Here is a 22,519-nt window from a genome sequence, read left to right on the forward strand (position 1 = left end):
TCAGTCGGTCTTCCAAAGTCACAAGACAGTGAAGTATTGGCTGAGGAATCAAGTCACTGGGAATTCTGACCAAGGTGGAAACTGTGGTTGCTCTAGCTGACATGGAAGTCACTTATAGAGACAGCTGGGCAAACAGACATAAAGTGCCCCATTAGGAAAAAACATTTTCCCCTTCAGATTGTTTTTTTTTTTGGTGAGGAAGATTCACTCTGAGCTAACATCTGTTGCCAATCTTCCTCTTTTTTTTGGCTTGAGGAAGATTAGCCCTGAGCTAACATCTGTGCCAAACTTCTATTTTGTATGTGGCATGCTGCCACAGCAAGGCTGAAATGGTATAGGTCTGTGCCCAGGATCCAAATCCATGAACCCAGGCTGCCATAGCGGAGCACACCAGACTTAACCACTATGCCACCCCCTCAGGTTTTTGGCAAAATGGCAAAATTCAATAGCAAACATCCCCTAGGTATGTGGTGACCATAACGTCCTAACAAAAAGTTAACTAGTTGACTCCTGGGGGCTATAGCTCTGTGGAAATTGTTTGGGTGTAGCTTAATGAGGGGTGCTCTCTAGGTGAGCTGGGACTTTTGGACGCTGAGCACCTGCTGCCTGCAGGAACACGTCCTCCAGCCGATGGACTCAGCGCGAGGCCCCGGAGCGGGCACGTGCTGTCCCACATGTGCCAGAACAGAGCTCGTGGACGCTGTACTTGGAGCTTCTCACTAACCTTGATCACACGGGAGTAAAGTCGAGTTCTGAGGTTCTTCGAAGGCCCCCACTCCCTGACTCTGGCATGCGGTTTATGGGAATTTTACCAAATTTTTTTCCTGTACTTTTTTTAAATGCCATTTTTCTTTAAATTTATAAAAATCTTTATATAGATCTTATTTTAATCAGGATCTTTTTCTTAATGTTTTCAGATTTGTGTTAAAAAAAAACACAAGTAGGGATGCTTTCCGTTCTCCTCTAAAGCTGTGTGCCTTAATTCACCATTTCCTGACGCCCAGAATCTCTCCTCCCTTGTTCCTCTTTAGAGCCCTGGTCATCGTCTGAGTTGTGCATATTTGGTGAAGTAATTTCATTTGTAAATTAGGGAGCACAATGTCCAAAGTGTTTACAGCTGAGCGGCTATCCTCCTTACCACGGCCAGGTGCCCCACCCGCCGTGTCCCTCATGACCAGTGACAGCAGGATCAGAAGGCGGGGAAAGGAGCAATCAAAGCATGAAGGAGAGGGCAGGGTGGGCAGGAGCAGCTCGAGGCCTGTGGGAAGGGGTTAGAGACTTTCAAGTCGGGTACCCGTATCAAATCGCCCATATTCACAGCAGCAATTATTTTGCATGGTCTTTGGGAATGCTGCTGCTGTATAGAGCCATAAATAAAAGATGGGTTGAAAGCTGCCATTTAGCATTTTGCAATGCATGACTTTCACTGTGGCACACCGCGAGGGTCAGCGGCATCCTTGTTTCTAAACGACACGTGGTAGAGCTGCCACATGTTTGCTGAGCTCTCTGCAAGCTCTCAGAATGTTTTTTGGGAACTCCGTTCCCAAAGAGTTGGGAAGACAGTGAGAGAGAATCTGTGAGGTTTTGAGAAAGAATTCCAATCTGGAGATCCAGAGAGCCAGGATACGATGAGATATATGGGATTGATAGTTGAAATATACTAACTTGAAATTTAAACAGGATTTGGAGTAGTTATTCTGTGAGTGCGTTTAATTATAATTCTATAACACCACTACTGCCACCAAAGCAATTTAATTCCTCCTCTGTGCGTTGTCTGGCACGCCACCACGTCACTGCAGAATGGGTCACCACTTTCTTTACCTCCACAACCACCTTGCACAGACCGCTAATGGAAGGTTATTCGAGGATCTTGCCATTACAGCAAGTAGTTTTTATGATGTCTAATATTATTTAATTAATAGCAACATTTAATCTTCATCCTCCTTAAAATATTTAACTGAAACTGCCATTTCTTTTTGCTATGGAAAATTTCCAGTCGTATCCCTGTCTTTAGGTTATTGCTTTGCTGTCTTGGGTAAGAAAAAGCCAGACTAGAGACTGCAGACTGCACATTTCTAGTTAGGGATCAGAAACAACTGAAAATACTTGTCTGATTGCCTGTGGCCACTCCCCTCACCCTGTGGCTGTCACAGGAAAATTAATGAAATCCCACATGGATTTCTTTTTCCTTCTACCGCCTTCTTTGGATCATGGTCCCAGGACACAGAGAGTCCTTTGAGCACCATGCCTCTGTTACGTGATCCTTTTTGACTCCGTAAGAATTAAATGTTAAATTACTGCCAGGTCCTATGGTGGAACGATGGTTTGTGTAACTTAGCATTACAGTTCAATTAAACATAATCTATGCCATCGACTATGACTTTCTGGAATCTTTTGAATGTGTTGTCAGATAGTAACTGCTTAATTCGTAAACTTGAGATGTGGCATCCTGACAGCACCTTAATAAGCTGCTGTGACCATAACAGCATTGGAATGTTTCCCACTTGCAATCCACTGTTTAACAAGAATATAGAATACATTTGAAACTTAGAATTGTCAGGTTTTGGAGCATAATAATGTCTGGAAAGGATCTGTGGATTTTAAACATGTACCATTTCTTGAATGGTGAATAATAATATTAGGCACTACTCAAACTGCTTTCACCAGGGCCATAATGGTAAGGTGCTTGAATGACCTTCACCAGAGGGAGAGTCTTCCATTTCTGGAAGACTGGTTGGCAGGAATGGAATGTGTGCAAAAAGAGGAACATACTATGGGGTTTATTCTTTCAATCCTGAAACAATTGAGCCGTTATTTTATTGACATCAGTATGATGGCTATTTTTTCACTTAATTTCTTATGGAAATTAATGCTGATCTGGTTTATTCTCAAACTTGCTATTTAGAATATTTCCAATTTCTTAGTGTCTTATAACATTGAGAGCATATAAGCTAATCATTGCTGCTATGCTGAGATATTTTTTACTTTTAGAAGAGAGCTTTAGTATTTTTCAGTGTTTCTCCTGAAGTAATTTAATCAACGTGACCAACTTCATACCATACTTTAGACCACATTCTGAAATATTTTGGAAAGTATAAGATAACCTTGAGAGAGGTTAGACGTGAAAGAATTCCTCCTACTCAGTGTTTATGACGGTAACTCGTTCTCAGATCCGTGACTGGATGTCTGTGGTGATTTAGCTGGTTTAACTAAGTACCATGCTGCTGGGCTAAGTTTCTTTGCAGAGCTTTATTGAAACTGACCACAGCCACTCAGAATCCTGGGATCAACTTTAGCTTTGTTTGCTCAGCACCTGTGCCTACAGCAATGGCGACCTCTGGTTGATCCAGAGAGCTCTATGAACTTAGAGTGCTCAACCTTTTGTCTGATTTCCTAAACTCACTACCTTCTTCACTGTTTTTAACGCTACAGAGCATGGATTTACTTTTAAAATTTAAAAGGGGATTAATTCTAATTTTGTTTTGAAAATCTTTTTTTTTTTAATTTTTAGAATTTAAAACACCCTTTGAAATGTTTAGAGATACCCCAGGGTGTTGCAAATGGATCTGAGGTTCCACTTTGTCATTATGCAATCTTTTCTCCGCCGTACTAGTGTGGTTTTCCCGAAATGTTCACACTATTTTCTCTCACTCTTGAGAGGCATATGCTTCATTTCTCACAGAAGATACAATAAAATGCTCTTCCAGTACTCTTTTTTCTCTGTACTCGTGGGCTTTCTCGGTGACTTATATGCCATTTTACTTATAAATGTTTTCCCAGTTAGCTTGTATTGTGCTGCGTTATTTTTCTATTATCTCTACTTTACATCATTCACGAGAGGTCTTCACCCTAACTGCTGAAAGATAACTGGCACGATGTGACCAGTGTTCCAAATCATTAAACCAGAATGACTCAGAGTGAAGACAAGTTCATCAAAGATTAAAAGTTATTATAGGATGTGCAGAGTTATACCCTAAAATACTGGGGAAATTGTCCAAGAGTATAATATTGAATACTAGTCCAAACATTCATTTGAAAGTCCACTTGACAAACTTATTCAGACTGAAAGGGCAAAAATTGCTTAACCTTTTTGCTGAGCACTGAAACGGTCAATGGGGTAATAATTGAGTGAGCAAAGAGGGGTGTAGAGAAGGCAAATCAACGCTAGAGGGGATCCATACAGGTGACAACGTGAGCATAAGAGTAGGGTCAGGGCCTAGTGTCCCTTACTGAACGTGAGAAGATGACACTGGCCAAAAGGAAATGAGACGTATTGAGAAACAATGAGAAAAGGAATGTGTGGCCAGATAATGAAGGGATTTGAGTCTCTAGCTACAAATAAGAAACTGTAATGATAGTATTAAGTTTGTGATGCTGTTTTGAGGTAAGATTTGTTTGTGTACATTTCTTTTTTTAGGACTTTTTAAAGTTAACCTCTAGAGTGCAGTATAAATTGGAATTTTGGAGAAAGTAGGGCAGCTAAATGCCAATTCATTTGAAAAGTTACATGATGTTAATGTATTTGTTGACATAAATTATTAGCAAAAGGGGGAAAAACTAGAATCATAAAAATTCTCATGCAGAGGAAGTGATCTCACTTCCGCTTTTGTTGGTCAGTAATTGTTTACAGGCTTCCCTTTTCTCACTTGATGTAGCCATCCTTTCCACGTGATGGAGGAATAAGGTGACACATCAGGACAAAATCTATGAGCAAAGGCCTAAGGTGATAATGCTGTGACTCTCGGCTCTTAGTCAAACATGCATGCAGCCCAAGCTCACAAAGGTTCCTTAATGTCTTCTCCCCAGCAAGGTGTTGGAAACAGGCCCGCTGTGTTTTGATTTATTGTGAGAACAGATAACCTTCTAAGATAGTGGAATATGTGCTTGATTTATCTTTGTTCTATTCTATTGAGCAGGGTGAGGTAACCCTAGGGTTAATCTAGGCACGGAACTAAGAAGGGAAAAGTTGGCTTGGACAAATTCTGTGTTATAGATGAAGTATAAATCACCTCCTCAAAATCTAATGAAGTAAGGACAAAACATCAGCAGTTAGCATCAACTTGAGCGTTATGGTCTGGGTGTCGGCCACTCCTTACTCTATTGGGTAATGACAAAGCTCTCAGTAAAAACGAGAGCAGAAGATCCAGCCTACTGAGACCCAGTTTGACCCTGCACTTAATTTGCAGAGTGGCAGAGGAGTGGCTGCCTTCACTTTAGCTGTTTGTGCTCTGAGAGCACCGGACGAGGTGAGCTGGGCTGCATGAGTCTCCCTCGGACTTTGGATAAGCCACCCAGTGTCTCTGGGTTTCAATTTTGCCACAAGCATAGGACTAGAAATCTGAGAATCAAGTTCATAAAAATTTCTTCAAATTCTTGAGAATTATGACGTACTATGCATATCCCCAGGAATAGGAGTATTGGCTGCTGAGGTAAAAGAGTGGTTCCCACAACCCGGTGTCCGAGAAGGGACTGTTTTCATTCTTTTGAAAGCCTAATAGAACCCTTTTATGTAGGGGCACTGAGGCGGTCCGGGCTGATTTTGCCTGGGAGAGTACAAATGTAATGTGATGACTTTGGGAGGCCCATGCTGTTCAGAGGTATTGACTGGTGTATACATACGTCCTTGATTAGTGAGAAATAGAATGTGAATTAGTAAATTCAGTCATCCCAATAGGTAAAATAGTTGAAAAATATGAAATCCCTGTGGAATAAAGAAAGAAAATAATTGAGGTCCACAATCTCTTATCTAGAACGCTTGGGGCCAGAAATGTTTTAAAATTCAGAAAATCTTTGGATTTTAGAAATGTACTAGGATGCCTAGAGCATGTATTAAGTAACCTCTTCTGAAGGATCTTGATCAGCACTCCTTAATTTAACACATTAATACTCCGACAATTAGAGTCGTGAATAAACACTCTGACTATTCAATGAGATGAAATATTGTGAGAACAGATAACCTTCTAAAATAGCAGGACATGTGCTTGATTTATCTTTGTTCTATTCTATTGAGCAGGTGGGGTAGCTCTCGTGTTAATCTAGGCACAGAACTAAGAAGAGAAAAACTGGCTTGGACAAAAAGAAAGGCTAAGTGGCCTCATAGCAGTTAAGATCAGATTTTCTTACCAAATTAGTTTGGTGTGAACTTACAAGAACCTTGTGAACCTTTTTTGGATTTGTGAATTGTGGCCAAAGTGTTACGGAGGGACCTGATTAAGTAACCAACCAGTCACTGAGCAATTACCATGTGCCAGCAATAAGGGGGTGTCATTTGCACTAATCTTTGTAAGCAACCTGTCGAAGTAAACATTGTTATCCATTATCCATAATTTACAAATCAGGAGACAAAGCTCAAACACAGTCAGTGAGTAGCCAGAGGCCACACTAATATGTAGCAGAGCTGGGGTTTGAACTCAGCTCATTTTGGCTCTGAAGACAAAAGACAATGTTGTTAGCTCACTGCTTGGTCAAGGCCCTTTGTTAGTGTGATTATCTGCCCTGTTGCCTGCATAGTTTAAAAAAAAAAGCCTTGAAAATTTAATTAGGATTTCTCTCCTCACTCTGCACAGTCCCCCTGGAAAAGTTCATGCAATGATCATTTACAAACTAATGACCCCCAGATGGATCTGTACCCCATTTCTGGGCATCACACTGAATATTCAACTTACCATTGGGCACCTCCACGTAGCTGTCTCTCTGGCCCAGCAAGTTCCAAATGGAACTAATCATCTTCCTCCTCAACCCTTCTCCTCTGTCAGCATTCCCAGTTCTACCATCTCAGTTACCCTTCAGCCAAAACCCTCCACTCTCCTCCCTTTCCAACTCTATTAACCACTAAGTCCTGGGGGTGCAGCTGGAGAGCAGTATGGAAGAGGCTGTGGGTTTCAAAGGACAGTTATTCAAATTACCAGTAGGAAATGTCAGACCCTTTCACCATTCCCAGATGGTATGTATAAAATGAAGGTTCTGACCAATTGTGGCCAGCCAAAGGAGCTTCAAATCCCATCCAGCTGCTCAATAATAAACTAGCATATATTAAACCCTAAAACTGTACTTGATATTCTAGACTATATATATGTTATGAAGTCTGCTATCTTTGATCTCAAAATTAGCTGTATTTTAGCTGTTTGGGTGGCTGTGTTGTGATGTTGAGTAGCTAAGTGGGTAGCATGCTCTCCAGTAACAACGCCTCTAGCAACCAACCTTTGTGCCAGACTTGTCCTGCTCTGCTAAAGAGTGAAGTAACAGCCATCTGTTTTTTCATTTCCACCTTTAGGTAAAAAGCCAAACCTGAAAGTCCACATCAATACCACAAGTGACTCCATCTTCTTGAAGTTCCTGCGTCCAAATCCTAACGTAAAACTGGAAGGCTTCCTCCTGGGTTATGGCAGCAACTTGTCACCAAACCAGTACTTCCCTCTTCCCGCGGAAGGGAGACACACTGAGGCCGTAGTGGGTAAGATGCTTGGGTCTCGGGCGGGGGAAGAAGAGGTAACAGGTAATTGGTGTTACATGAGTTGGGAATCTTGAAGCCAAGCACCATTTCTTCTACATCCTCAGCAGGACAGAACGCCAGAATGACAATCATCTTCGTGATTGTTGTAACCCATAGCACAGTTCTTCACATCAAAAAAATATGTAATCCATACTTTGCATATACTGCAGAAAAAATCAACTTCATTGCCATTATACCTGCAACCCTCATCACGTAACTTAAATTGCATAGTGAAAAAATAAGCTAAAATGCCTGTTTAAATCTCTGTAACATAGCTTGTTTCTGTGTATTAATTTTCCTTCTCGCTGTGTCTTTACTTTCTCCTGGTGGAAAATGTCATCTATAGCTTTCTTGGTGTCTCTCCATGAGAAGCCACCTTTAAAAAGGAAAGAAAATGTATTATACTTATAAAATTTTAGAGTCTTTCTGACAAAAGGATTGAAGTTTTTGTATGTATTATAAAATTTTACATTCCTTTGAAAATGTTTTCAATCACATTGAAATGTAATTTGAGGATGTGGGCACCTTCAAGCCTTGTCCAGAAAGGTTATTTGCAAATAAAACCTTTTTAAAGGATAGCATTTTTTTTAAAGGGGTCATCTATTACAAATGCTTTCAAAGGCTTTCTGAACAGTTTAAGATGAGATTTATCGTTTGCTCCACTGGTAAGATTATCGCTAAGGGGCCTGTCCATGAACTGCTGATGGTTGATCCTGTAACTGCATTAGATTTGGATTCAGGTTTTTTTGGGAAAAAATACTTTATAGGTAGCACTGTGTGTTTCCTAACAACTCACAAAAGAGGTGCATGATGGCTGGTGTCGCAATTTGTGATGGTGAGACTGTTGGCTGTGTAGGTGGCTTCAGCCTGAGCCCTCCATTATAAAATTCACCATCAAATTTTTACTTAATGGTGTTAGCATCTATCAGTGATCATTGCCCAGATCAATTATTTTATACAGGGCTTGTAAAACGGCAGTTTTGCATTCTAGACATATTCTAGATAGACTCTAATTCTATCATTCCTGCTGCGTTTTTTAGCTGAAATTCTACAATAAAGAAGAATTTCCTCTTATTTACTTTTTAAATTTCCCTATATAGTGACTTAGGAAAAACAGGACAAGTTCTCATTTTAATGAGTTGGTGCCCTGGTAATCTCCAGTGGTGACCAATGATATTGTTTGTTTTATGATCGATAAGAATGCAGTGATTTTTATATACGTAGTGGGTTTTAATCCATACGTCACTTCTCCATCCCTTGTCTTTCTTTTCATTGTCCAGCTTGAATATGGCTGCTTACCTCATTCGCTATCAGACTGTGAACTCCTTTAAGTCAGGCTTTGTGCCCCCTACTTTGTGATTCATAGCACAATGACTTCCACCGAGTAGACGGGCAATGAGCATTCATGGCACTGAACTGACCAGACTCAAGTCTGTGTAGCATATTCGGGCTGGAGAGGCCCTGAGAGATGGTTTGATCGAGGCCCTTGTCATCGGCGATCCAAGATAGGTAAAATACATACATTGCTGTGTACCTTAAAGACCTCTAGGGACAAAGATTCCTACACTTCTTCTGGAAGGCTGTTCCAAGTAGCATTTTTAAAACTCTTATCTCATCTTTTGGATCAATATGTTCTTTTTATTAATCTCCTTTCTCTTCTAGTATTCTAGTGGAAAAGAGAAATCGTTCCTCTTAGATATTTCCTTTTCCATCATGTCTTATGCCAAGGAATCTGTTTACTCCTACTTTTATTTCTTCAAAATGGACTTGTATTTCCAAGTTAAATGTTGTTCTTTGGTTGCTTGAATTGATTATTTATAGTCTCATAATGATTGAGTTTGTATTAATTGCTCCTCATTGATTAAGCAGATGTCCATTAGTTTTGATTGCTGCTATAACAAATTACCACAAACTTGGTGGCTTAAACATCACAGATTTATTATCTTACAGTCTGTAGGTCAGAAGCCCAACTCAGGTCTCTGGGCTAAAGTCAGGATGTGGGCAGGTGTGCCGTCCCTCCGCAGGCCCTGAGGGGAAGCTGTTTCCTTGCTTTCTGTGGTTTCTGGAGGCTGTCCACACTCCTCTTCCTCCTTCAGTGCTAACAGAAGTGGGCCAAGCACTTCTCCAACCACGTCAGTCTGATCACCCCTTCTGCTCTCTCTTCCACTTTTAAAGGTCCTTGTGCTCATATTGAGCCCACCTGGATCATCCAGGACGCTCTCGCTATTTTAAGATCAGCTGATTAGCAAACTTAATTCTATCTGCAACCTTAATTCCCCTTTGTCCTGTAACCTGGCCTACTCACAGGTCCTGAGGGTTAGGATGCGGACGACCTTTGAGGGGCCGTGATTCTGTGATTCGACCACAAACTGTTTGAAATTTGTGTCTGTATTCTATCCCCTGCCCCCAATTCTCAATTCTGCTCATCTGTAAAATGGTAGTAAAGTCCATTTTTCACAGATGTGCTGTGGGCGTGTTAGTGGATTCATGATCACAAAGTGATGGGTTGAAATCCCTGGAGAGCAAGGTGCTGTACAAGAGCAAAGAATTATTATTTCTTTAAGGAAAAAAAGCATCACTTACAGCTCGTCCACTTACTTGCCTCCGTAACAGGATAGTGTATTTGTTCAGTTGCACTGAACCATACCCAAACATAGGAACTTACGTTCATTTTCAAAACAAATATGAAGTGCATATCGTCTGACACATTTCACTTGTGTGATGTGTTTAAAAGATGCCACCTTTGAAATAAGAAGCTATTGATCATTCAGAAATATTCAAGTTAACATTTAGTGATCTGTGGAGTAACACTCCTACTAAATAATCACCTATAAGTATTTCTACATTTACTTTAACATCTGTCTGTCTGTCCACCTATTGTTGACACAGATATTTTCAAAAGTTACATACTGGTCTTACAGGTAAGACCAGGGACAAAAATTCCTACACTAAAAACACAATATTCCCTTTTGCTGTTTTGGAAATTAAGATTCATATGAAACATCTGTAAAAATCTTACTTCTGTAAAATGTTCTAAGATTTTAGTAGGTTAATTGGAGCAGAATAGGTAGTATTTTCCCAGGTGACTATTAATAAATATTAATGGCCATGAGAGTCCTGCCGTGATGTGATTGAACATGGCTCACATATAGAAGGCTCCCGTATCGTCTTGTTACCCACATCACGAACATTCTCGTTTCCGGTTTATGTGTCCAGTTTTTGCTTTGTTACTTTCACGTTCAGCTGTTGGTAATTTTGCAAACATCCAATAAAGTGAAAAATGAGAATTCTTTTACAGCAAATTTCTAGAGACTCATATTTTATGATGTTCTTCTGACATTCGAAACTACTTTAATCAATGTCACCTGGGAGGGAAATTCCATCAATTATGTAGTGCAAGTTAAGGAGATATTTTAGTATCCATACTGCAAGAAATTGCAAAAAAAATCATATATTTGTCACTACCACGAATTCTGAGTAAAGAATTTGTCTTCCAACCAGGCGTTAGGACTCCAAAGAGATGTGAGGGGGCAAATTTCTTAGCTCTCATGTTCTCACAGCTGCTAACCCTACAGAGTGTGTGTCTCCCACTCAGCCTTTGGCCCCTTTGCCACCTTCCCTGTCACCATCTTGCCTACAGCCCCTTAGAAGGATTCCTGCGCTAGGTGGCAAGGAGGAGGACACAGTACTAACAGCCCTGTAGACACTCTGCACTGGAAAGAACTAGAATGCTGGTATCTGCATTCTGGGAAAGCTCTGCCTCTGCTCGGAGAGGCAGAGTAACGTGAGGAAAGAATATGTATGTACTTTTGAATCAGATAGACCTGGGTTCAAATCGAACACAGCTACTTACCGCGGAGTAGTTCTGGGTAAGTCACTCAACTTCTCAGTTTCATTTTTCTCATACATAAAATAGACAATAATCTTTCAGGAGTGTTGTGAAGACTATAGATAAATCATACAAGGCAGATAATATAAACCCTCGTACAGAGTAGGTGTGTTTTATAGGTTTTGTCAGTTGCTACCATAAGAGGCTGAGTGGTCTGGGATAATTTACCTAACCTTTCTGAGCTTTGTTCGTCTCAACTGCTAATAATCAGTGAGCTAAGTCACCACTGAAGTTCTGCTCAGAGCTAAGATTTACTGCCTAGGGTGAAAACCCCTGGTCTAAGAGGTAGTGCTGTGGTTTTTCTGTTCGGTTTGTTTTGTGGAGAATGGCGTGTCAACAGAATTGTAGAGGTAGATTGCTGTAGTGGAGCTGTCAGTTACTGAAGGGAAGTAACCATACTCATCTCTCTGCTGCACCTAAGAAACGTTTTCTTGGATGGGACAACTCCAAACACAGATTAAGAAACAAAGGAAGAAGCAAAGTCTAAGAGCGTGGCCCAGTGCCCTGGGTGCGCACACCCCTCCTCCCGCAGCCGTGACCGTCTGTTGGTCCTAATGGGGGAATTCCTCTTCGGCAAACTTGGCTGAGTGGAGTCATAGGTGCCTCTTGGAGTTCCACAGCTGTGGCCTCCAAAGGAGAATAAGGCGAATCCTCAAAAGATACGGCAGACAGGGTTTGTCATCTCCAGATGTCACTTTTCCCATCCCTGTCTTACTCAAATAAATCAATTTTTAGCAAGAACAGCAAAAATCTTGACCTGTCTTACTAAACAGACCAAAATATGAGCATGAAACTATTTCATTTACTTAACTGATGGTAATTTTATCTCAGCATGTTCAGGCCAAAATTTAATCATCAGTTTCTTATTCTGAAGTTTCTCACTTTTTTATTTCACAGGGGAGAATTAATTTAAAAAACTTTGAATAAAGTTTGTTTGTAATGATTGATCCAGATGTAAATAAATATAAATTATATGCTTATAAATTTTATGCAATTTATATTCCTATAGATTATTAATACCTCTTACAAGTTCTATCCTTAATTTTTGCATTTGTGTGGAAAGCAAAAGGAAACACACAATTTTTCTTCTCTCATCATTGCAACCCTTAGACTTCAGCTGTCCTTGTCTATCTCTTTGTCATAAAAATGTTTAAGCAAGCTCCACGCATTGTTATGGAAGTGGGATGAAATATAACATAATGGAGATTGCTACTACTTATGACACTGAAGGAGGAATATCACCCTAATGGCAAAAAAGAAGTGAATATTTATTGTGGGAAGTGCCACATGGACGGTGATGGTGGAGTCATTGAAGAAAAAGAGCTGGAAAGAGAGGTTGGAAATAAATAACTGGAGGAATTAAGCTGAAAAATAACTATTGAGAAAGGAGCAGGATAAACCAACAGGAGGAAAAGATGAGGTGGCAGCCATTGAAAGCAGCCCAGTCTCCCTCTTCCCTGCCAGAGTCCTTAGAGAATTAGCAAGAGGCTATGAGAGGAGAGAGCAAAATAGCAGCCAGCGGCGAAGCCGAGGCAGGCCCGAAACGCAGCCGAGGGATGGTGGTTACGCAGGGAGGTGGAATCATTAGCGCCCTTTGACGCACAAGGACACGGAAGCACCGAGTGATTAAGTCAAGCTCCTCCAGTTACTCAGCTAGTAAATGGCAGATCTGGAGCTTGAACCCAACCAGTGTGGCTCTGGAAGCTGAGCTCTGGAACACTGTACTCTGCCTCTCGAAACGGAGGGAGTCTCACCTGTTCTTCTACAGTAGAAAGTACACACAAGCCCCTGATTTGTTGCTTAATAACGTCCTGTAAACAGTAAACAGAAAACAAAAAAAGCCATGTACTATGGAAGGATCCACTGGCTACCTAACTCATTAAGGTTTAAATGAGTTAAAATATGTAAAGCACTTATTGTGCCCCCAAAACTTGTTCTCTTCCACCCCTTCCACCACCACCACCGTGTCTATTAAATAGAAGCTTCCATCCATCAAGTTCTACCTCCTCTCCTCTCCGCAAGGCCATCACTGGCCAAGGCAGTCGACATTTATGAGCTTCTCCATGCATATCCTAGAGGATGAGGATTTTCTTTCACCACCATTCTTAATAAATGGCTATTTGTCTTGTCTGCTCCCATGCTCCACCCAAATAGAAAACTCCCAGAAGCTAAGGACCCAAGGGGCCTTCAGTTTCTTCTTTCCCTCCATTTGTCATAAATTTAGAAGCCCAATGAACAAATGAATGGGAGAGAAGTCTGACACAGCTGTGGGTCACATTTAAGCTGGATTTTTCTCTTTTGTTTAAAACTATTTTCAAAATGTCAACTAATTCTTACTTAGTTCTTTCTCTGGAAATAGTTTCACCACTTGGGAAGTATTTGGCTTTAAATCTTCCAAAGTAATCCAAATTTTTCATTAAAAACAATAGGCATCTCAGAATCTCTTGATTTTCCTCCCACTTGCAAAATTTAGCAGAACTTAAGCTTCCAAGGGTTTTTTAAGGAAATTGGCCTAGTGGGTATCAATTTTTAAATAAATGTTATGCCATCACTTAATTCACCATGAGTTTACACCCGAAAGGCCTAGTTTGATAATAAGATGACCATTTCATCAAGTTTTGATAAAGATAACATTTTTTCAAAGTTCTGTTTTTTTTCTATTGGATTCGAATATAATGTTTCCATGGTCTTCCTGACCTCACCAAACAATAGATAAACTGTCTCCAAGTCTATCTTTTCTTGGAAATACAATAAAGCAAACACAATATTTTAATACAAAGCACAAGAATTTTTTTTAAATGTATTGCACAGTGCACTGAGGCCAAAATTTAACTTTTAAAAATTCATTCCTGATTATGTCTAGAAGGGTCCCCCAAAATAGTTTATGGCCATTTTGTCATGGGCCAAAATATACCCTGTCCCAGATTTATTGCAAGAGGCTTGCTGTTGAGAAGGGGTCCTAAATGGAAAGACAGCTGCCAACAGAAGGATCAATTAGACGGTAACCTGGAACAGATATACAAGATAATGCTTAGACTTTACAATTTCCTTTACTTTTAGGAATACATCTCAAAACCAAGGAATACAGTCAAATCCTAGTTCCTAATTACCCACAAATTATTTCCTTTAAACATCTACTCTCCCTGACATATATTGATCATACCTGAAGTCCAGTGTTGCAGAGGCCACCCTTGGGTTATGTTCTGTTGTGGGTTGTCCCTAATTGTTCTCATTGTTTGTTTGTTTTCATCTGTCATGTCTCACCAGCTACGTAGTGAGCTCCTCCTCTGAGTCCCACTTTTCCTTGGGTTCTGCACGATCAGGGTGAATGCATCTGTGGGTGTAGGTGCTGACCATCTAGTGTCAGACCTGATGGCAGGTCTGCTGGGGAAGCCTCCCAGGCAACAAGATAAAAAGTCCCTTTGCCCTGAGCGGTAATAGCCAGGAGAAAAGAATTATTCAACTGGTTAAGGCATTGACCCACCCTATTTCTGAGATCTGGTGAAGGCGTACACCTGTTGCTCTGGCATAATTATTAACAGCGCTCCCCTTTCTCTCAGAAGTGTCCCAGTTTAGTTGAAAAATTTTATGCTTAATCTACATATGGGACAAAGCCTTGAATTCTAAGCATGGTCCCAAGGTCTTTCCTCATCTGACTCCAAGCTAATAGCCCAGCCTTTTCTCCTGCCACCAGGGACACTTCTCGATGGGAAAGGAGGAGCAACACCAAGAAGAGGTTCTCCTCTGATGCAGTCCACTCCCCAGGCTGTGCGTGTAGGGGCTGCTCAACAAATGCTGGGGTGGACCTTCTCACCTGTGAGCTGATGACCTCGTGTTGTTGAGCACCTGCCATGTGCTGGGCCAAGGGCTTCACGGAAATGCGTCATTAAATCCTCACAGCAAACCTTTGAAGCAGGTGCTACTAGTACCGTCTTCTTCCCAATGAAGACAGTAAATCCCTGAGAAGTTAAGAAATCTACAGGTGCAGGCTGGCTCCCGGGCCTGTGCTCTCGGCCACCATCCACAGTGCTTTCCCCACCACGTGTCAGTATTCTGTTCCCTTCAAATCCCGCGTAAAAACTCATCTCATGGGAATTATTCCTGACTGCTCTCCCCGACTTGCTGATGCTGACCAGAGCATTTAAAGAGAAAGAAGAAAACCAGGCTGATGTGAAGGCTTCGGCATACCGTCTGAAGCTAATGTGATCCAGCTTTATTATTTAAAGAAATATATCTGAATGAAGTCCTGATTTTTCAATAGTATTTCCTGCAGGGATAATATTAACGAAGTGAGGAACTCGCTGGAAATTGTGCGTGTGCATGTCCAGGCTCCCCTTCAAAAGTGAGCCCTCGCCAAACCATAAACCAGCTCACAGACAACACCCCACCCTCAATCTTCCTGTGAGGTGCACACAGAAAACACAGACAAGGGGAAAAAAACCCACAGGCAATAAAGTCAACAATTCCAATGTCTAACAGGTCTCCTAAACTCGGAAAGGCTGTGTCCTGGCTGAGGGGGCAAGAGAAAACATTCAAACCTGTTTGCAGTGTCAGGGAGGAATCTGTCAGAGCCTGAAAGCAAAGCAGGGTTAGCTTGGGACAGTGGCTGAATAAGATGCTCCAGACTGGATGCCAGGACCAGGGGAAATAAAGAGCAACCTGGTGCCTCAGAGCTGGGGTTGGTGTGCGGGGATTGGGAGTGGAAGGGTCGGGTCAGGGCTGGCGTCGTGGGCATGTGACCAGCACACTGAGTGCAGTGCATTTGAAAGCTGAATGCTTTGCTGTTGCTGCCTTGAAATTCTTGGTAGTTTTACCTTTCAGTTTCCTTTTGCCAGAGAGGCCAGATGGGACAGTGGTGCATGTGCTGAGGGCTGGGCCCCTGGCCTCTTGCGTCTTGGCCTCCCACTGCCTCCCCTTGCTTGAATCTCAACTCCTGCCCCCTGGTCCCCGGCACCCCTGCCCCCACCCCCACTCAGCCACTGCCACTGCCCTTGCCTTCAGCGGGGCCTTGGGTGTGGATGCAGGGAGGGTCTGGCGTGTACATCCCTGTGGCGACATCCAGCAGGACATGGCAGCAGCGGTCCCTGCCTGGGCTGGCAGTGTCACAGTGCATTCAGTGGTTGATTTGGCGATGCGAGCCTGTATCCCACCCCGTTCAGGTACATGGTCTGTCCCGGTGCAGAGCTTACAATCCCTTGGGGTCTGTGGGCTAGAGAGATTGGCTTGTCTGCCCTGCAGCGTGTGGTAAGGGGTCCTGAGGCTGCCACTGGTGGGAGAGGCTCCATACAGTCAGGCGAGAGGGGTGGGGGGAGGGGGGAGGGGCTGCACTCATCCGCAGAGCCCAACGTGAGATAGCCAGTACATACCATGACAGGCAAGACAGAGGCTAGGGAAAAGGAAACAACTTATATTTTAGTGTTGTTAATGTCACTTTTTTCTCCTTCTTTTAAAATAGGGGTCCCAGCTTTTGATTTTGCATTGATTGGGCATGAAGTATGTAGTTGGGGCTGAGTGAAGTATGTGTGATCTTGATAGCATTGCCGCCCCAGCCCACTGAAATTAAAGTAAAACTCTCAGAAAAAGCTTCCAGCAATGACTCGCTCATTGGAATATGTCTTTGAAATACCCCTCTGGAAAAAGGGAGCGTCTTCCCATCCAGGCTGTTTTGTAAGCTGTGAAGAGCACAGGAATGTGGCAGAGCCTTTGGGGCACACGTTCCTGGATTCAGGAAAAGCCCTTTTTCCCCCCAACCTCTTCTTCCACCCCTTCCTGTGCCGCATTCCCTCTTCCAACGGAAGCCGTTTCCATTTCATGTTTAGAGGTCCACTCACGCACTGTACAGTGGGGAGGTGAGGGCCTGCTTCATTCTCACCGCTGTCATGGATGGCCAACCACTCTGAACGTCTCCTCTTGTAACACACATACCGACATATGCTGTCAGCTCCCTTGAGAACAAGTCTGTGACTGAACATTCTGGAATCCTACCAGGGGTGGATGTTCCCAGTCATTTCTGCATTAGCGATTGCTCTGTGGCACCAGGTGGCTGTGCCTCTACTGACCATGCAACTTTCACCCTTGTCCCGGACTGCGTGGGGGCCACGGCCTGCAGGCTGCCTCTTCAAGGCTGCGAGAAGCCAGCCTCTCTCTCTGAGCCCCTGGGCATAACAGAATGTTCTGTTAAAGTGGGCATTGGTTCATTATTCAACCAATTTTGTAATGTTTAATGGGAATAATTACTGAACAGTATAGGATTTGCTTTAAATTATTTTTTGCAGTAAAAAAGGAAAAAGATTATTCTTACACACAAAACCGCATACTTTTTATAAGAAAAAACTTTAAAGGAAAAAACAGTTCTACAGAGGCTTATGAAAGACTAATTCTGTGGTTAAAGTTTACCAGCTTTCTAAAAAAGATAATTTTCTTTTGCTGACAGTGCTATTCCTGAAACCCGAAATTATTTTTTTCTTTCTTCCTGTGAACCCTGCACAGAGGAACAGATTCATTCATTCTTGCAGAAAATCTTGTGCAGTTGCTGTGTTTCCAGATTTAAAGGTACAAAACACAAACTGAGGCGGACCAGATCCAGCATGAGCCCCAGCCCACCAGGTCTTCCTACAGGGACTTAGGAAGACTCAAAAAGGTGGAGGCCTTATAGGAGTTTGTGATGAAGCATAATTCTATAGACGTTCATTTTTACGTACAACGAAGGGAAGGGCAAGATACTACTAATCTAAGTGATTTATTAGAAATTGCTAAACTTTTATATTCATAACCTCAGTAAGCACAGTCAATTTAGTGCAGTACTGACATCATTACTGACATTTATATTCGTAAACTCAGTAAGCATAGTCGATTTAGTAAATTACTGTCTTAGAACAGCTCTGTCTTCTGTTTGGACTTCTGGCTACCATGCAACTTCGCAAAGCTCCAACTTAGCACGTGACCAAGCAGACAGCAGAATTTTCTCCAATTTTCTAACAAGTACCTCATCAGTGTATTTCCAGAAGGGACACCAAACTTCCTGAAAGGGCATCATGTTGTTCTTGAGTTGGTCAAAGATGTTCTTCACCAGCCGGCCCAGTGGCACAGCGGTTAAGTTTGCACGTTCTACTTCGGGGGCCCAGGGTTCTCTTGTTCGGATCCCGGGTGCAGACCTACACATCACTCATCAAGTCATGCTGTGGCAGGTGTCCCACATATAAAGTAGAGGAGGATGGGCATGGATGTTAGCTCAGGGCCAATCTTCTTCAGCAAAAAGAGGAGGATTGGCAGCTGACGTTAGCTCAGGGCTAATCTTCCTCAAAAAATAAAAAAAACACACAAACTTGTAAATCTGAATAAAATACTCTTAGGAAAAAAAGGATGCTCTTGAGTTGGTCAAGACTATCAATTGCTGCTGTTCTAGCTTTTTAATCCGTGATTACTCTAGCGTCACTTAATTATTGTGGGTGTATTTTGTGGTTGATCGTGCCCTTTGGAGGGATGTGTCTGTTGCATCCACAAGATTTGAGCCTCTTATTTTAACTGGGCTTCAGAACGGATGTGGATTCCAGTTCAAATGTGAATCATTTGTACCCCGTTGCTGAAACTGATTTGCTGTTGTGTCAATTTGCTATTGTTGCTTTGTTGATGGAACGCGAGAATGGGTGGGGTGGGTGGGGAGCAAGGTTGGGTACTCTGACTGATAAGTGGCCTTTCATGAAATGAACAGACCAGTGGCATTTTACTGTCTTTTCACATTCCTACCCCACCAGACTGCATACCTTTCTCTCTCGGTGAGGCTCCCTTCACGGGCCAGCAGGTGTCTGCGGAGGCAGCTATGACAGAATTGCGACCTCCTGGGCCTGGCCAGAGCTGTTTGCCGACCTGTTCCACGACCATGCTTAAGAGAGTCTTTTTTTTCAGAATTAAGTGCGTGAGTGAAACTCTCTGCATGAGCTTAAAGCACAAGGAGGCTTTTCAAGGGTATTTTTCAAACAGACATGACTCAATGTTAGTGTCGATGAAATAAGGCGCAGGAACAGTCTGCCAAAGGTTAGAAGCTGAAGGGAATTCTTCAATTTGGACTGCCCCCGCTCAGTTCAGATTACAGCTAAGTGTGGCATGTGGCTTGCAGATGCAAAGAAAAATTGATAATATTTCTGTATGGAAATTTCCATGACCATGGATTTCTTTCAGATTTTGTAGGTGATTTTATTCTTATTAGAAGTCTTAAGACGTGCCACATTGCCTTCCAGTAAAAATAGTTACCTTATTTCATGAAATTCTAAAGCTCCTTTAACTGTAAATCACAACACTGTTTTATATAAAACTAAGAAAGAATAAAGCTCCCGGTTAATGACACGGTTTTGCATCTCTTAGGGCTGTCATTTTATGCTTATTGAAAGAGCTTCCTTTGACTCATTGATACATAAATTTTATATTAGCTATTCTTTTTATAAAAAGAGCTGATCTTGGTTTTTAATAAACTCTGTATGTTAGAATGGCTTTAGATTCACAGAAAAGTTTCAAGTGTGGTATAGAGAATTCCTGTATACTTTACATGCAACATCTTCTAGTCTCTATGACTTATGTTATGGTACATTTGTCATAACTAATGAGCCGGTATTGAGATACTATTAACTGAAGTCCATGCTTTATTTGAGCTTCTTTGTTTTTACCTAAGATCCCTTTTCTGTCCCAGGATCTCCCCCAGCCTACCACGTTCCATCTCGTCGTGCCTCCTTAGACTCCTGGAGACTGTCAATCTCCTAGACTGTCCTTGTTTTTGATGACCTTAACACTTTGGAGGAGTCCTCAGTGGGTATTTTGTAGAATGTCTTTCGATTTAGTTTTGTCTCATGTTTTTCTCATGGTTAGACTGGAGTTTGGGTTTTATAGAGGAAGATATCTACCACTTTAAAAAAACAGGAGGAAAATAAGCAAAAGAAAAGTTAAAACTGCTAAATATTCTTCACCTTGGGAGTCCAGCTCTTCTGCTTTGCCTTTTGACTCAGAGTTCTCGGGATCCTCATTTTTCCATACTGCATCACTCTCTGTGCCAGCAAAACACTGGTGATGTGACATTTGGGAAACACTCTGCACTGGGTTTTCTTCCAAATCAAGGACCCTCTTCTGCCCGTTCTGAAGCCATCACTTTCTTGACCTTACTGGAAGGTGTCAGGCAATGACAGCAAGGTCACAACTGCCCCTAGCCAACGTAAGAGACCAGCGACTGTGAAACACACTTGAGAGATTTTAAAAGCTGGGCAGGGGGTGCAGGGGGAGTCTTAGAACCAATGAAATATGGTATTCTGAGTTTTTAATATGCCATTTTTTTTCTTATAAAACAGCTTTATATTCAATATCGTTAAATTACCATCTGGGGTTCAGACATGACTATGTTGCTTTTATGTCTCCAAATCAAATTAAAACCACTAAACTCCCAACTGTTAGATTGGTAAGAAATTGACCTATTCTCATTAGGACTCTATCCGTCTCTGCTGCCCCCTCAGATTCCTCAGTACTGAGGGGCTGCTGCAGTCCAGAGGGAGGTCCATCCAACTTCCACATGCGGTGGAAGAGCCCCAGGCTTCATTCCGTTCACGGCTACCTCCCCTGTGCTGACCCCCATTGTGTGCTGGTCCTCCAGTGTATCGGGTGCCTGCTGGCCAAAATCTCAGCACAGACTGGCACAGCTCAGAGGAGACCCCTTCTGTGAGCAGGCCTCTGGCTCAGTGCCCAGTGTTCATCCTTCTCAAGATGCCAGCTCTCCATCCCGGAGGCATTTCTAAGGCTCTAGCTTCCTCAGGAGGGCAAGAGGAGATTCCAGCCTTTTCCCCTGGGTGCCCACACGGAATTGTCTTTCTCCCTCTCCGGGATGAACTGAGGATTAAGCCTCAACGTTCTTTTTAAACCTCCAAATCACAATGGGAATAATCCCATCTACGTGTGGTTTTTTAAACATCAAAAATTAACCTAATTACTGACAAAATGTGTTTATGGACTGCCTTTAACAGGCTGAATGTCCCCTGGAAATTTATTTTGATCATGAAACTTCTCTCCAGGCCTTGAAGAGTGTCTGAGATGATGTCCACCTTCCTTGATTGGGTCCAAAGGGACCCAGACCTTGAAAGCACAGTAGTGTGAGCAGAGCGGTGCCTGGCCCCACTCCTGTCAGAGTAAGGTCTGGTCTCTCACAAGACATTTGCAAGCCAGCTGTCTTCGTTCACGGGGCTGGTGGCTGTCTACACCTTATGATGTCGGGGCCTGGGGAAAGGAATTAGGAAGGGCGCTAGGCCCAAAGATCCTCCCCAGCTCCCGCTTGGTGCTCTGTGTGTATTTAGTAGAGGACGTACGCTTTTCTTACCTAATTAGAACAAAACAGGCTGTGGGTGGAGGTGCCGCACCAGCACGAATTTGCTCACACTGAGTTGCAAATGGCTGCTTTTGGGATCCTCTCTGAGAACAAATGAAAATAAGCTTGAAGAGGACAGTCATCTTCGGTAAAGTGAGGAGGCACCGCAACCTTGAAAGGGACATCGCGAGAGCCTTCCGTCAGGGGTCTTCCCGGGCAGGTTTGTTCTAACTGACCCTCCTGGTGAGGCTGGCTCTGTGTGAGCGTGAAGGAACGCTCCCAGCCCACTGCTCATGTAGTTACCCCCACACCATTGGAGTGAGGATTACCTCATTCTTTGTCTTCCTAATCTGTGTCTCAGATGCTCAATAGAAACGCTGAAGTAGGTTCAAAAACAGAATCACGATGGAGAAAAATGGTTTAAAAAAATATAGTAATAAGAGGGGAAAGAAAAATGAAGATTGAATGTTCTGATAAAGCCAGGGAGAGTTACCTGATAGAAAAGTATGTGTAGGGTCCTGTACATTGAATAAAAGTGGTTCAGAGGTTTTAAGATAAATTTTCTCAGGTTAAGGAAGTAGTCCATTGAATCCTTATTTATTAATTAAGAATTGGCGTTGAATTTTGTCACATGCCTTTTCAGCACCTGTGGGGTTTTTTTCCTCTTATGTTCCTTCCTGGAATAAACTACACTTGGCCATAACGTATTTTTGTATTACGTGTGCCAGATTCTGTTTGTCAGTGTATTTTCTAGGACTTTTTGCATTGATATTTGAGTGAATACTGTTAAAGAAAAAATTAC

At 42.4% G+C, this 22,519-nt stretch overlaps 1 protein-coding gene and 1 long non-coding RNA gene across 51 annotated transcripts in view; one reads left to right on the top strand and one right to left on the bottom strand.

Annotated features, from left to right (window-relative positions):
* ABI3BP (ABI family member 3 binding protein) overlaps positions 1–22,519 on the top strand; it is a 238,347-nt gene that overhangs the window by 59,433 nt on the left and 156,395 nt on the right. For all 50 annotated transcript variants that reach the window (XM_070243854.1, XM_070243860.1, XM_070243859.1 and 47 more), the window contains exon 2: positions 7,274–7,453. In XM_070243854.1, coding sequence (XP_070099955.1) covers positions 7,274–7,453 — 180 coding nt within the window. The remainder of the gene's footprint in view (positions 1–7,273; positions 7,454–22,519) is intronic.
* The window catches only part of LOC138919281 (uncharacterized), a 140,547-nt gene continuing 139,756 nt past the window's right edge, over positions 21,729–22,519 (bottom strand). The window contains exon 4 of the long non-coding RNA XR_011429319.1: positions 21,729–21,821. This is a non-coding gene — a long non-coding RNA (uncharacterized lncRNA). The remainder of the gene's footprint in view (positions 21,822–22,519) is intronic.

This window comes from Equus caballus, chromosome 19 (assembly GCF_041296265.1).
Source record: "Equus caballus isolate H_3958 breed thoroughbred chromosome 19, TB-T2T, whole genome shotgun sequence".
NCBI classification, from domain to species: Eukaryota; Metazoa; Chordata; class Mammalia; order Perissodactyla; family Equidae; genus Equus; species Equus caballus.